This window comes from Passer domesticus, chromosome 17, assembly GCF_036417665.1.
Source record: "Passer domesticus isolate bPasDom1 chromosome 17, bPasDom1.hap1, whole genome shotgun sequence".
Lineage (NCBI taxonomy): Eukaryota > Metazoa > Chordata > Aves > Passeriformes > Passeridae > Passer > Passer domesticus.
The window spans coordinates 11,391,320-11,405,912 of NC_087490.1; the positions used below are offsets into that span (position 1 = coordinate 11,391,320).

Here is a 14,593-nt window from a genome sequence, read left to right on the forward strand (position 1 = left end):
AACAAACATTCTAAAGGTTTGTTAACAGTAAATCCTGAAGTGGTCATACTACATCCCTGCCGACTGAATTATTTCATTAAGTGGAAACACTGAGAAATGTGTGAATATGACTTAGAAATTTATCCTATTTTCATAATTCCAAAGATCTCCCTACCCTGCTGGGCTTCTAGGTGAGGCAATTGTAATGGCTTTCAGCTTTTAACCTGCTGCTCATTCAAGCATGGTAGTAATAAACTCGAATTAATAGTGAGCACTATTCCCCAGGCCAGGTTACTGGGTGGGGTGCCAGCTCTGCTGTCTGTGCTCCCACAAACAGCCTCGAGCATCGATTTGGTGCTTTTTGTTTCGCTGTTCCATTTAATAACAGCAAATGCTCCCTGGTGGCAGGGTCGTGGAAGTGACATGCTCGTGTCACTGCAGAACCTCGGTGAGCTGAAAGCCAAGGGGGTGATGTGTCAGACTCTATTCTCTTCCTGCAAGGTTGCTTTTTTCAGATTTCTATTTATAAACCATGGGTGTATCTGGAGAGATAACTCCATCCCTGTCGTTGGAAATAGTGTCTCAAGAGCTGCCTGCATCTCTACAGTCCTCCCATTTAACGCTGGACAGGGAAGTTGCCTCCAACCCTTAACATTCCGGCCTGGTTCTTACTCACCCCTATTAACAACGTTATTAATTATCACATTTTCCCTAGCAGCTCGAGCCCCGGGGTGAGGAGGCGGCCGCGGGATCCGAACCCGCGTCTGCAGGACTCGAACCGGGAGCCCCCGGACTCGAACCCGCGGCCGCTTCGCTGCGGGGGGCGGAGCTTCTTCCAACGGCGGACGGGGCCGGGCGGTGCCGGTGGGTCGGGGGCTGCCGGGGGTAACCGGGGATACCGGGGGGTAACGAGCGGGGACGGAGGGCAGGGAAAGCCCTTGGGCTTAGGAAAAGCCTCCCAGCCGGGCGGGACAGCGGGGGAGCCCTGCGCGGGAGCGGGGGTCGCTCCGCGGGGGTGGCAGCGCAGGGCCCCCCTCAGGCCTGCGGCCGCGGCCCGTGGCTCTAACGCCGCCCGTGCCCCCTCAGGGCCGGCGGGTGTGAGCGGCGGGGGAGCCTCCATGCTGAGCGTGACATCCTGCAAGAGTTCCCGGTTCCGCGAATGCCTGGCAGAGCCCTGGCCCCCAGTCCCCTATGAGTTCATCACTCCAGCGTTCTGCTTCGCCCCAGGTAAAAGATGGAAGTGCCGTTAGCAGTCGGCTCTGTTTTCGGTTCTCATTGTGCTGCTGCCGGCTTGAGTCATGGGCCGCGGGTGGTGCCAGCTTGTTCTGCGAAGGGCTTCAGTCAGGGGCCACAGGTGGTACCACGAGCATAAGGAACTTCTTGGAATGGTCTCTATTTATAATATAAACACAGCTCAACTAAAAATAAACCCCTCGAGTTCATTATGGGAGAATTTTTCCCTTCCTGGTGTTGAAATGCATTCCGTGTCTCGCTTTTTGTAGGCATTTAGCCCCGATCACAAGAGCAGCATCATTAGGAGGCAGAGACAGGAGCTGAAGCTTTTAATTGCAGAACTGAAAGATCGTGACAAGGAGCTCAATGACATGGTGGCAGTGCATGAGAGACACATTCAGGCCTGGGAGGATGATCGCCAAAAAATACTGACCTTAGCAGAACGATGCAGCGAGTTAACTAGTAAGTGCTGTGGTGTAAAGAATGACATCTTGCTCTTATGAGATTTTCAGGTGCTTCAACCCCTCAGTAACAGTTTTGCATCATATAAGGAACATTTCCTACCCTTCAGCCTAAAATTTTATTGTTTCTCTGAGATCTAGACTTCCACACTGGTGCTGAAGTGATCTGATCTTGAAGGGGGTGTGATGATCAGACTCTTTCTTGTCTGAATGTGTGAATTGCTTCTGTGAATTCTTAAAAAAATAATCTGATTAAATGAATGTGGGGGAAGAGAAAAATGTGCAGCCTGCTGGCAAGTTACAGAGCCCTGTGCCCTGAGGTTCTGCTGCACAGCTCTGAGCAAACAGAAACCACCCAGCAAAACACCTGGTGGCTCTGAACAGCCTCAGTACAGAGCTCACCATGCAGTTCCTGTTCCATCTCACCTGGGCAGCCAGGGAATCCTCCTTCAGAGTGTGCAACATAAGCATCCAGGTCTGAATTGTGTGATTTTAAAACACTGGGTGAAATTATTTCTGAGATTTAAGAAATTGCACGACAGCCTCTGAGCTCTTTTCTCACGTACAACTTTGTCTCCTTCCTTTTCAGATGAGCTGAACGAGAGAAATGCAGTTATAAAATCACTGACCAAAAAGTTAAAGTTATTAGAATCCCAGCATAATGACAGTAAGATAACACTTGAAAGCACACAACAGAAGTTTAAAGAGCTCACTCAAAAAGTAACAGATTCATCTGTTCACTGCCAGGCTCTGGAGGTAGGGCTTGAGTGATGATCTGGTTTTGTAGTCCATGCATTTACAGGATGCCTGTGATTAACTGTAACATTCCAAAACAGAGACATGCAGAGTATTAAGACCCTTGATCACAACTTGGGGAACAGTTTTTCCTCCAGTCCTCTTTTCTCCAGTTTGCTCAGGATCCCACGTTGCCACTCACGATGTTTAAATAACATTGTGGACGCATTTACTGGGAAAAAATAATAACTTTGAATCACTGGAGTAATGGCTGGCACTTATTTCTGTTCACTAGGAGAAAAATCAGAGTCTCCACTGCTCAGTTTTGGAACTGTCTGCTAAAACAGGCCAGCTGCAAGCAAGGGAACAGGAGCTTCTCTCTATGCTTCAGATGAAGGTAACATCTGTCAGCTCATGGGCACTAAATGTGGCCAAGCTGCAGTGCAGCTGTTGGTGGCTGTGCCACGAGGCTTCTGTCCCTGGTGATCTCACTCATGGTTAATTCTTAGGCTTGTTTGGGAAGGGAAAAATGGTCAGCAATAAACTGGTTTGTTTTCACCAACAAGCTTGCTTCCAAGATTTAATTTGGGTGGGTTTTTTCCTCAAAATCTCAGAAGGAAGTCTGTGGATCACTTTACTCCAGGAGGATGTACTGTTGTTTTGTCCAAACCCATCCATGATATTAAAAACAAGATTTCATTGTGTTTCCTATTTCAGGACAAGGCCTTAATTGAAACAACTGATCAGATCACTGAGGTTACATCCAAATTTAAAACACTGGAGAATGCTCTGCGCACAGCAAAGTCCGATGAGTGCAGTCGCAGCAGGGAGCACCAGGACCTCAAGGTGACACTGAACGATGTCATGTGTCAAGTAAATAAGATGAAAGGTAAATGTTTCTGCTGGGCACCTAATTTAGTGTGGGCCAGCACGATTCCTTTCCACTCTGGGAAATGCTACATTTTGTTTTGCAGATATCCTCTCTGAGAAGATGAAAGAAAGCAGCAAGAACCAGGAAGAAATCAGTCACCTGAAGCAAGAAAATGGCTGCTTGAGGAGTGAGCTGATGCTGGCAGGTGAGGGTGGGCAGTTGGCCTTCCATGCCTTGGCTTTCAACGGCTCAGAGACTTCTGGGCAGCAGTTCACTGATATCTGTGAAGGAGGCAGCTTGTTACCTGCCTTCCTTGCAGTTTAATAAAAGTATATCCCTTGTGTGCCATTCTTCTGTGGAAGCAATATCTGGGGCTTCTGCAGGGACACTTTATAAAGTCTTGTGAAAGCACAAAGTTCACCAAAGTGATTACACAGGGAGGAGTGAGTGGCTCAGGGGACTGAAAATGTTGAGACTTTCTCTTCTCTGTTGCTTTCTTTAGGTGATGGGATTGGTTGAGGCTGGTTTAATATGCAGGCCTTGGTAAACTGCATCTTGCTCTCCATAATACCTTTGGTTTTGGGTGGAAGAACATCTGGTGCTGCAGTGGATGGGAAAGGTCACTGCGATATTCTTGGGGATAAGCACAGAGACCTTGAAAGATTAGATGGGCAAAGGTGTCTTCTGCTGTCAGATAATTTCCTTGCCTATCATTTTTAGTCTGCTGTTTGACCTTTGTCAGATATTGATGCCATGTCTCATTATTTTAAAACCAATAACATTGGGAATTGTTTTGCTGCACTTCTCTTTACGTGCATGAATTAAAATTAATTTTAACTGAATTTCCATTTTGATTTCCTCTTTTTTTTCTCCTTTTCCCTTTCCCTTTCTAAAAACATTAACTAAATCAGTCAATGAAGCACAATATTGCTGCTAGTAACATGAAGCCAGGTGCTGAGGAAAAGTCCAAGGAAAATACCTGAATTTTTGTTTTCTTGTGGGTTTTGTGCTCTTTTTATCTGGAGGAGAAACAGGTCCTGTTGATCTTAAGAAAACGCTTTTGTTTTGTTTCAGTACCACCTCCTACTGCTACAGGTGCATCAGCAATGCACCTGCTTTGTGTCTGTTCACCCGAAGTAACAAAAATAATTACTATCTTTTGAAACAGTGGAAGAAGCCCAGAGGAAGGATCAACTTTTTCAGTTTGCCAAGTCGAAGCAAGTGCGGATTGAAAAAGAACTGTCCAGTTTGCGGCAGGTACAGCCCTGGTTGTGTTCCTGCTCCGAGGTCAGAGGAGCATTTTCAGGATCATCAGACCTGTGTGGAGCAGTGTCAGAAAGTTAGATCTAGATAGTATTGATTAAGGAACAAAAATCTGTTTGTGCCTTGCTGGGATCCCTGTAGAATGTTGATGTATTTCATTTGGGGTTAAGATGAAAAGCCCACGGTGTTTCCAGGCTTGGGAAATCACATGAAGGGCAGCAGGGTTGGGATCACACACCTGCCCAAGGTGAACTCAGCAGAGTAAGGGACACAGTGTCCTGGCAGATCTGTTTTTCACAGCCTAAACCCTGTGTGTTCACCTGCTCTCAGCTGAGGTTCTCAAAACATGTTCCATTTTTTAAATTGCAAATAATTGATGGGTAGTTACCTTCTCCATTAGCTTCACAAAAATCCCCAGTGAAAGCCAAATCCCATGATTATCATCCATGTCCTGTAATTCTGTAGCTGTGAACAATGCAATAAGAACATGTATTAAATATCAGGTAATAGTAATGATGTTTTATTATTGTTCAGTGGGGTTCCATCTTAGAAGAATATTCTAATCTTCTAATAGAAATCCTGTTTATTGCTGCAAAACATTATTTTCCTAAATAGATGCAGAGTTGTCCTCTTAGATTTGGAAGTCTTTGTCAATAATTTGACCATGGTTTATACAAACATTTTGAGGATGTTTTTGGAAGACAAGCACTGTGGTACTACCTGCTGATGATGTTCTTGCACCCAGACATTCACCAGTGCCCCTCACTGCCTCTGACAGGTCTGTGTAAAACAGCAGCGAGACTTGCACTTCCTTCATGTCAACTTTGATAGCTCCCTGGACTCCAGGCAAAAACAGGAAAATGCATCAAGTGGAAAGAGGTAAAGACATTTTTAATTTTTTTTTTTTCCTTAAATAGTTTGTCCTCAAAGAGAGACTTCACTGTTCAGCCCTAGCTAACATCCTAACAGGGGTGTGTGCTGGGTCAGGATGGCTTTGCTGGACTTGACCGCAAACATCCAGTGAAGCTGTCAAGTACCTTGTGTTTTATTTGGTCAGGAGAGACCATGAGCACCAGTCACAGACCAAGTGTTGTAGCAGGCCAGACAGCTCATGATTTTTTTTAGAAAGTGAACTAGTCTGGTGGTAGGGGTGTTAACCTGGCTCCCTACTACTTTTATTTAAAAAGCAAAGTTTACTTTAGGAAGTAAACTTAGGGAATTGGTGCACACCCTGGAGGTTCAGACAGAATCACCATACTGTGATTAAAACATGAGGGAACTCTCAGACTGATTTTGAAAAGTAACAGCCAAAATCTGGGCAGATTTTCTGTGGGGTTTTGGCAGGATACAGCTGCCTGGTGGTGTGTGAGCTGCTGCAGAACCGTGGCAGAGCCTGTGTTCTGTAGAGCTTTAGGAGTGCACTTGGGGATGCTCTTTACCTGCAGTGTTTCTGACTTGTTTTTGTCGTGCTGTTGTAGCTCAGAGGCCACATTCTCTGCCTCTGAAAGCCCCAGCGAGACAGACAAGGGTAGGACTGAGGGCAGCCACAGGATGTGCGAGGAGTGTGGAACTGCACCAGTTCCAGCAAGTAGGGTAAAACCCACCCCTGAGATGTGTGAAGTAGATAATAGACAGTTACTGAATGCTTCAGACTTGGAGGAAGCTGCCTCAGCGTTGTTAAACCAGTGTCAAAAAGCTGTGAAAGGCTTGGCCCTGCCTGTGGAAGAAGGAGAAAAGCAGGATGTTGCATCAAGCTTTGATGAGCTAGACAGTGAAAAATTTCATGAGGTAAACAACACAAGGCCATTGAGAAACGGGGAAATTGGAGAGGATGAAGTGAAAAGCAGAGACCAAAAAACCTTTGAGGTGTCTTTGCCTTCATATGATCGTTGGCTTAAAATCAAATCTCGTGTAGATTTGCAAAGCACTTTAATCCAGAACAGCTCCACGTCTGACAAAACTGATAATGGAAACAAAACCTGGGAAGAGAGATCTGACACTGAGTCTGGCCAAAAAAGCAGAGAGACTCCTGTCACTTGCAAGTCTGACTCTGATTCCAGTATTAATAACTTCATTGTGAATAAAGATACGTGGTGGAAGCCACTCTCAGATCTGGAATGGCTGGAGATTTTCAAACCCAAAAAGAGAGATGAAAATACGCACCATGGAGGAGATTACAGCTGTTTGGAGACTGCACAAGAGATGAAATGTACCTGCTCACAAAGGTTATGAGTTTGTTGCCTTTAAGAAATAAGCATAAGCTAGGCTATGTAGAAACTTAGGTGTATAAGCTCTCAGTATTAGCTCAAGCTATGTTTAGAGTAACTACTGTTTTTAATTTAGTTTTTCAACCTGAAAAATAACAAATTTAAAATAAAAATAGCTCTTAAAGTATTGTGATTCTATTTTTATGCATTTGTTTTTTCTCCTCTCTTATCCCCAAGAGCTGTGTGGGCAGGAGAAGCTGCAGTGCCATATAACTTAGCCAAATAAACTAATTGAGAAAATCTTAATTTTTTTTAAAATCCCAGGTGTTGCTCATGGGTAAAATATGTTCTGACCAGAGCTGGACTTGTATAGTGATGTTTCTGTGAGGCAAGAAAAGGATGCAGGTTTTGTGTGATGCTTTAGTGAGTGTGTTATTTCTATTGAGAAATCACATCTTGGCTGGGCAGGAATGTAGGACACAGCTCTGAGCACAGGCTTCTGCCTCTGTCAGGGCAAGAAATGAGATGGCAAGATGGAAAGGACAGCAATCTGTCCACTCTGCAGCTCGTGGGACTCTATCCTTCTGTTTGTGCTGTGGGAGGAGAAGGATGTGTGGTTGGGGACAAGCAGGATGAGGTTCCTAATGCTGAGAAGTGTCAGAAGAAGACTCAGGTGCCTCGGTGATGTTGGAATGTCTCCGAGATAAAAAACCTGCTCTGCATTTACAGAAGTGGCTTTGTGCCTGCATGAGCAAAGGCATTCAGAGCTGGGACTTGCTGTGGATTTGTTCTGTTGGTTCCTCTATTTCTGTTCAAAAAATTGATTTAGCCAGCTCTGTTTTAGAAGGATTTCTGAAGTTTCACAGCGATTTCATAGCTGCTTTTTACCCAGAGGAGAGGAGCCTTCCAGCTGGTGTTTGACAAGCACAGTAAATGAACAGCTGTTTAAACCTGCTCACAGTGTTTGCCAGCAAGCCTGCCCAGCATCCAAACAGAGTAATGTTATGGAATGGAGAGATCTGATGTATGGATGCTTTCATTCTGTGTGGCTTCTGAAACAGAAATATTGTAGGAATTGTTGCTGCAGTGAGACAGACCTGTTCAGAAACAAGGTGAATGGGCAGCCACTGAAAAAGAATGCTGGCCTGGCACATTCCCACGTGCCTTAGCTGAGCTTCACACTCCATGTGGGCTCTCTCTGGTTTCCACTGCCTATAAATCACTGGAAAGACTCCACTCCCCTTCTGTCTACCCTGACCTTCCTTATCACTCCCCCAGCAGCACCAATGACACACTGCCATCCCTCCAAATCCCTTTTGAGGCTGCATCATGAAAGCTGCTTTCATTTTTTGTCTTGCCCTATTTGTCTTGTCCTTGAGTGAATTTTAAGGGGAAAGGAACAAATTCAACCTGGGCAGTGCAGCTAGAAGATAACCTCCAGTTAGGGGGGAGCTGTGCTACCCATTTGGGATTTGCTGCTGAGCTCTCCACTTTTCTTGATGCCCACATTTGGTCCTGGGGCCCTGCTAATTGGAGATGGATTGACTCAGTGCAAATCCCTGACTGTCTGCTCTGCAGCCTCTGCTGACTCGGATTTGCCAGGCAATAAATCCTCACCCCTAAATGGGAGGAAGGCAGGAGCATTGCTTCTGTGAAGGGATTAATGGCAGGGACCAGCACAACATTCCTCCTGGGACTTGGATCTGGATCCTCCAGTTTTCCATTGCTGCTTTCAGAGTGCTGATGATGTAGTTTGTGTTTAGGGAAGGGTGCTGGCACCTCCCTGTCATCCCAGCAAATATTTTTGCCATGAGTTCCTGAGTTCTGGAACAGCCAACAAGGAGGCTGTTAACAGTCAAATGCCTTCCCCAGTGGCAGAGGGGATTGTGAAATCCCAGAGTGCAGGAATCATTTCTGTGTGCTCTGACTTGGTGACTTCATTTATGTTGGGCCAGCATTTGCCGCCTTTGGATTTTTATCTCAATTCTCATTTTACAGATGGAGCATCAGCAGGTACTTGATGAGTCTGCCTGGGCTGGACTAAGCCACTCATTCCTGAGCCATTTCCCTGCCTCAAAGCCAAACCTGTGTCCCCTTCCTTTCCAAATTATGTGTTTTCCAGGACAGGCCCTGCTCATCTCCCCACATCCCTGTTCCAGGCTGCTTGTTCCCTCACATCTCCACAGAACCTTTCCTTGTCAGAAACACAGACATGAGCTTTTCCCTCTTGAAGAGAGCCTGTTTTATCCCAGTCTTTTATGGGAGAAGTGAAATGGGACACAGCAAACAATTATGAGCTGGCAACTCTCATGAGGGCTTTTTCCTAGATTGAATGTCAGTTAAAAGTGTACCTATTTTTAACAGTCTTGCCAGGTATGGACTGCATTGTTACACCAAAATAAGAATCTAAAGAGTATCTACTGAAATGTCATCAATTCAAAGACAATATTTGCTTTAAAATACACATCTTTTTTTCATTATTTGCCAGTCCAGGCAGGGCTGCTCTGCTTCTGTTGTGTTCAGAAGTTGATGAATGTGGTTTGCTGATGGTTTGTATTTAAAAAGAAATACATCCAAGCCTCTTTGGGAAAGCTCTCCTGTGATCTCTGTAGTGAGATGATGGCTGTAAAACACTGTGAAATTCCCTTGAAAGGTACACCTGCAAATATTAATTTGCCTAATGGTTGATTAGAACCAAAAGGATTTGGGTGTGAGAGGAATGAGTAGCAGAGTATTGGGAAGAACAAAGTTTTGCCTTTCATGTGCTCCTTGCAAGGTTAAATACACACTCAAGCACATGGTCATGGAGCTGGTTGAGACTGGTTGAATGTCAAACCCTCGTCCTCAGAGGATGAAACTGATCTAGGGAAGCTGTTAAACATGGGAATGCTCTGGTAATCTCCCAAGCTTCTTGGTTTCCTTGGCCCAGAGCCCACATTTATTTATGTTGTGCCATGATTTTCCCTTGAAAGTTTAAAAAGGATGGTGATGCTGTTTCTGCCAATGTCTTTTTTTTTTTTTAACAGTGAAGAAAATGTGGATCTGAATTCCCTTCACTTGGCTTCTCCTCTCTTGGCACCCACTGAGAAGAGCAACCTGGCTCAAAGTTCTGGGCAATTCTCTGATGAAGATTCCCCTCTGGACATCAATGACCTGGCAGTGACTAAACCAACAAAGAGATACTGCATGAACACAGTCAGTACCTTGCTGCACAATGTCCTTGACTGATTTTGAGGGGAGTTATGGGGAATTATGACTGATGGTAGGAATGCAAAAGTCTCCAGGCATGGAAGAGCTGGGGACTCAAATGATGAGATAGCAGTTTTATGGCAAAGGTGATAACATTTTTTTTTTAATAGCTCCTTGTTGCCTCAATGTATCTTGGACAGCATAAGTATAAATGAGTTTTTTAAAAATTAGTAAGGTTTTGGAATGAAGAGCTTCAGGAAGATGTATGCTGGCTAACTGGTAATTCCACTAAATATCTGGGTACACATGGATGCAGTTATCAGAAGCTATTGGACATGGTTTCTTTCCTGTTCTGCTTGGTTTTCCCTCTTTCTCATGTCTTTATTCTCCCCTTTATCCCTGAAGTACCTCTCTTGTGAGTGCTCCATATACCTGCACGTGGAAATCTGTTTAAAATGGCACTAGGAGAGAGCTCTGTGTTTATAGAAACATCAGCAGTTAGAGTCTGTTACTTTGCAGTATTTTGAACAGAAACGTTTAAAAATGAAAATGCTGATTCTTGGTGCATTATAATTCTTTGAAATCCTCCAAAAAAAGATCCTGCCCTAACTCTGGCTCCCTCTCTGTCCTGCAGGACACCAGTTCCCTGTTCTGGAAGCTGGAGCGCTCGTTGGCCCAGTCCCGGCAGATGCTGACTGACCTGGAGCTCAGCCTTCTCCACACAAGCATTCCCAACACCAGCAACATGAGCAAGGTTCAGATTGCTGTCCCAGGACGAGGTTGAGGTCTCAGGGATGCTGATTGGGAACATCCTTTCCCTTTTGCTTGTCTTGCACTGCATTAGCAAAGCATGAGGAGGATATTGGTTGTGAACAGACAATTCCTGCATGCCTTAGTGCTTGAATTTTTTATGGGATTCTGTTTGGCTGCTCAAGGTCATGACAGGATTTGACTCCTGCATGTGTCTGAACAGATGGAAGGCAGAAGTCATTTTGGGGCAAGCTGTAGGAGGTCTAGAAAAAAGTGAGCACTGGTTCTTTCTGACTTGAAGCAAATTAGGTGATTTCTCAGGCTCAGCACACACCACTGCTCTGCTCAAAGTCAGAACTGGTTTATTATTATATTCATGGAGAGGGCAGTATAGGGAATATATAGGATTCTTTGGGTATGAATTTAAAGCAGAAGCTCAGCTTAAATAAAGGCAGAGTTCTTGTGGGTTAGTAGTTGTAGCTCCTTCATTGCAGGGTCAGGGAATATATTCAGTGGTCAAAGAAAAGAACCTGTATGTAGCTGTCATAGCAGTTTATTTTATGAGCACAAGTGCTGATAAAGTTCCTGTTGAGTATTTGGGCAGCAGAAGTAATCAGAGAAAGGGTCACTTGTTTGGTGGGTAAATATCCATAAGAATTTCTACCTCGTTTGACAAGGACATTGTACCTTTTGTCCCTAGCAATGGGCAAACTTGTGCTGCTGTATATCCCAAAGGGAGGATTTAGGCTCCTGCTTTCAGAGCAGTGCTGAACCCTCATGTTCATCCTCACACGTTTCACCTCCCTCTAAAAAGTTGCACTCCTTTTAGCCTTAGATGAACCTGACCAGAACAACGTTGCTGTAAGGAGCAGACAAAGCCATTTTTATAACATCCAGAACCATAAACCCTTCCCTGTGCTGGGCCTGACTGTAAAGGTTGTGTGCCAGCGTTTGCATAAACTGAAAGGATATTTTGTTCAGAAGTTCCTCTGCAGGATTTCATTCAGTGGCAAAGACAGCAGCAGTTTAGTCTTTTGCAAAGACTCCTGAGTAGGAGGATTCCTGAAAAGCTCCCTGCACACAGTGCTTGCTTGTGGCTCTTGCCCAGCCCCATCAGCTGTCTGGCTCCTGCTCCCTGCTTGGCACGTCACTGCTCAGCTCCTCTGTCTGCCCATGACTCTGCTTTAGGATCTGATGCTGCATTTTTGAGCTTGGAAATTGGCTTCTCCTTCAGCTTTAGTGGACAGAAAATGAAGCAAACTCGTGTGCAGTGGCGGGAGCAGATCCTGAGGCACACGTGTGGAACTTTGATCTGCTTTCAGAGCAGTTCTGGGCAAAAACTCGTCAAGCGTGTTTGAGTTAATCTATGCAGGCCAGCTAACCTGTGCTTAAAACCAGGCTTACCTGGGGCTGTTTTAAACTGAGATTTAGAACGGAATAAATATGAGATACAGCCTTTAGAATTTAATCAGGGGGAAGTGGTACATGTTGGGTTGTGTGCCCTGCTGGGGTGGGGAGGAGAAAGGGGAATTAAGAACTGTACCCCTGCTGCTCAGCAGCTTGAACCTGGCAGCTCTGGAAATTTTATTCTCTGAGTCCTTTGATTTCCAAGTAGTGTTTTTACATTACAATAGAAACAACAGAACTTGCAGGAACTCTTCACAGAAGCCAGTTACCTGCTGCAGAAGAAAGAGATGCTAAGCTTCCTTTTTTTCTTTGTGATGTTCCCTGAGCATCAAGGTGTTTTCAGCTTGATCTTTTTTTGTTTGCTTCCCTCTTTATAAATGCATCTGCAATATTAATGCCCTTTATGGATTTTTGACATGGGCCTGGCGCAGGATTCTAAGTGCATTTCCAATAAAACTCTTGTGAGTACTGTAACAGCAAACAGATATTAAGTTGGCAAATAGTTCCTTTAGTCAAATAATTAAACTTCTGTGAAGCGTGTTCCTCATCCTCGGGGCAGTCACATCTCACAGCTTCATTCCCCAGTACCTGCACTCTCCTTATTGTAGTTAAAACCCTTCTGTGTGTTACAGATAACAGGATCAAGGATGTGAACATTGTTGAACGAGAGATTGGGAAGTTTTTTCCAGTGCCAAGGCCAAGGGCTGTTTTAGGATACTGTTCCTGGGCTCAGAGCCCCAAAAGTAGAATGTATTGAATAGAGCTGGTTCAGAATATCCAAAGCAGCCTTGCCCACAGCAGATTGTTGGTTTGTTTTTTTTTCTTTTTGAATCAGGAAATTTCTCACTCTCTGATTATTTGTTCTCCTATTGTGGATTGGATGCTTGCAGTAGGCACCACCTTGTCTGGTTCTGAGGACAAAAGAGTAACCAGATATGGTTAAAATCCTGAACACCACATGAAACTGAATAAGAACCAGCAACAATGAGGAGAGAAACTGGCAGGAAAAAAAAAAGAAAAAGCAATCTCCCAGTGCTGACACAGCCCAAGCTGGTGCCTGCACAGGGAGGTTACAGAGGCTGTGGCACGGTGTGACTCCAGCTGTGCACCAGCCTCCATCCCGTGGGGAGCTGGTGCTTAATTCTCTGTTGGATATTCCAGCTGCAGTCCCTGAGCTGGTTGTGCCCTGGGGAGTCAGGCTGCTTTGGAGTTCTGCTGGTTCTGCATTAAGCCTGGAGACACTGAGGCTCCCCTGAGAGCCCTGGGCTCTGAGGAGTGCAGCTGAGGGGGCACCTGGGGGAGATGGGTGCTGAGGAGCTGGAATGCCAACCCTTCCTCTGCTCTTCCTGTGCACAGAGAGAGCTCTTCTTTTCCTGAAAAGAGCCCTGAGGTAAAAGCAGCAGAGGTTTTAGAGGTTGAAGCCAGCACTGTGACTTGCATCCTGAAACCACTGATGTTACAAAGCTTCAGGAGCAAATCCCCAAAAGTGCTGAGCCCCGTGCTGAGGCAGCAGAGTGGGGAGAGCACGCTGAGCCTACAGAAATAATCACATTTGCCTCAAGTGAGGAAGAGCTGGTGGAACAAACACACCACAATCCACTGTAGATCATGACAAGAATGAGTGGCTCTCCGGGTCACTGGCTAATGCATAATTCTCGTTTTCTTTCTGTGTTAAAAGGCACTGAATCACTGTGATCAATTAGATCTGAAGCAGAGCAGGTCCAGAAATAACCAAACATTTGTGCAGTTTCATACACAGAAGTGATTGAATTGATTTTGGTTGTGTTTGTTTGGTTTTAAATTGCTTTGAAACTCTTTGGAGGGCAGGTGCACTGACAAACATTGGGGCAGTTTCCTCCCTAGCTGCCAATGATTAGCCATTCTCATCAGTGCGTTGTTTTGCCTCTAGAGAGGTTGGGTGGGGAGGGAATTGAAGAACTCAGGAGGAAAGCAGTGAGGAAAGGGCTATTTTCAGTGTTGGACACAGCAGCATGTGCCAGTGCTCATAAATGGTGACTCAGTGGCTGGCCTGGGGCACAGAGATCACTCCTTTCCTGAAAGCCAACTGGAAAGGTTTTATTTCCCAACATCCTGCTGGTGGCCCTGAGACTGTTGCCTTTCTGTTAAGTACTTTGTTTACCTTTCCCTCTTTATATTTTTACTCCATGTTCTCACTCTGTTTGCAGTGTGAAAATTTGTGTAGTAAATTCACATAAGTGTGCTTCAGATAAATTCACATAAGTTGCTTCAGGTATTTCAGAGGAAATGTTCCTGCTTTTTAATAAAGATATTTTCCCTTTTCTGCAGAGGAAGAAGTTGGTTCCAACACAGAGGTAATTCTCAGGACTGAAGATCATTGACCCAGCAGCTACAATGGAAAGTTACCTCATTTTTTTTCCCGTGGTCCTCCTGAGTGTTTGAAAGACTCACAAGTGGCAAGAAGATGTGACTCTGCAGGAATGTATTTTATCTTGAAATAAAACACAGAATAACGCCAA

The 14,593-nt window shown here is 45.0% G+C and overlaps 1 protein-coding gene across 5 annotated transcripts; it reads left to right on the plus strand.

Moving 5' to 3' along the window:
* Window positions 1-716: 716 nt before the first annotated feature.
* Window positions 717-14,593, plus strand: CCDC62 (coiled-coil domain containing 62). 5 transcript variants are annotated; one of them, XM_064392723.1, is made up of 13 exons: window positions 717-843; window positions 1,066-1,206; window positions 1,482-1,674; window positions 2,263-2,429; window positions 2,704-2,805; window positions 3,126-3,297; window positions 3,383-3,484; window positions 4,448-4,536; window positions 5,321-5,421; window positions 6,021-6,767; window positions 9,776-9,944; window positions 10,573-10,717; window positions 14,403-14,593. In XM_064392723.1, the coding sequence occupies exons 2-13, from the start codon at window positions 1,171-1,173 to the stop codon at window positions 14,453-14,455; spliced, it is 2,076 nt and encodes a 691-aa protein (XP_064248793.1). In that variant the 5' UTR covers window positions 717-843; window positions 1,066-1,170; the 3' UTR covers window positions 14,456-14,593. The 5 variants fall into 5 exon arrangements, with proteins under 5 accessions (XP_064248793.1, XP_064248790.1, XP_064248792.1 ...); XM_064392720.1 differs by lacking the exons at window positions 717-843; window positions 1,066-1,206 and adding an exon at window positions 1,240-1,367; XM_064392722.1 differs by lacking the exons at window positions 717-843; window positions 1,066-1,206 and adding an exon at window positions 1,241-1,367 and having other exon boundaries at window positions 10,573-10,723.

What these genes read in the sequence shown, in the direction of transcription:
- CCDC62 (XM_064392720.1), top strand. Translation starts at nt 1,278, where the DNA reads ATGGGCCGCGGGTGGTGCCAGCTTGTTCTGCGAAGGGCTTCAGTCAGG. An exon ending in AATGCATCAAGTGGAAAGAG is followed by an intron (nt 5,422 to 6,020) that starts GTAAAGACATTT and finishes GTGCTGTTGTAG; the next exon opens with CTCAGAGGCCACATTCTCTG. An exon ending in GATTGCTGTCCCAGGACGAG is followed by an intron (nt 10,718 to 14,402) that starts GTTGAGGTCTCA and finishes CCTTTTCTGCAG; the next exon opens with AGGAAGAAGTTGGTTCCAAC.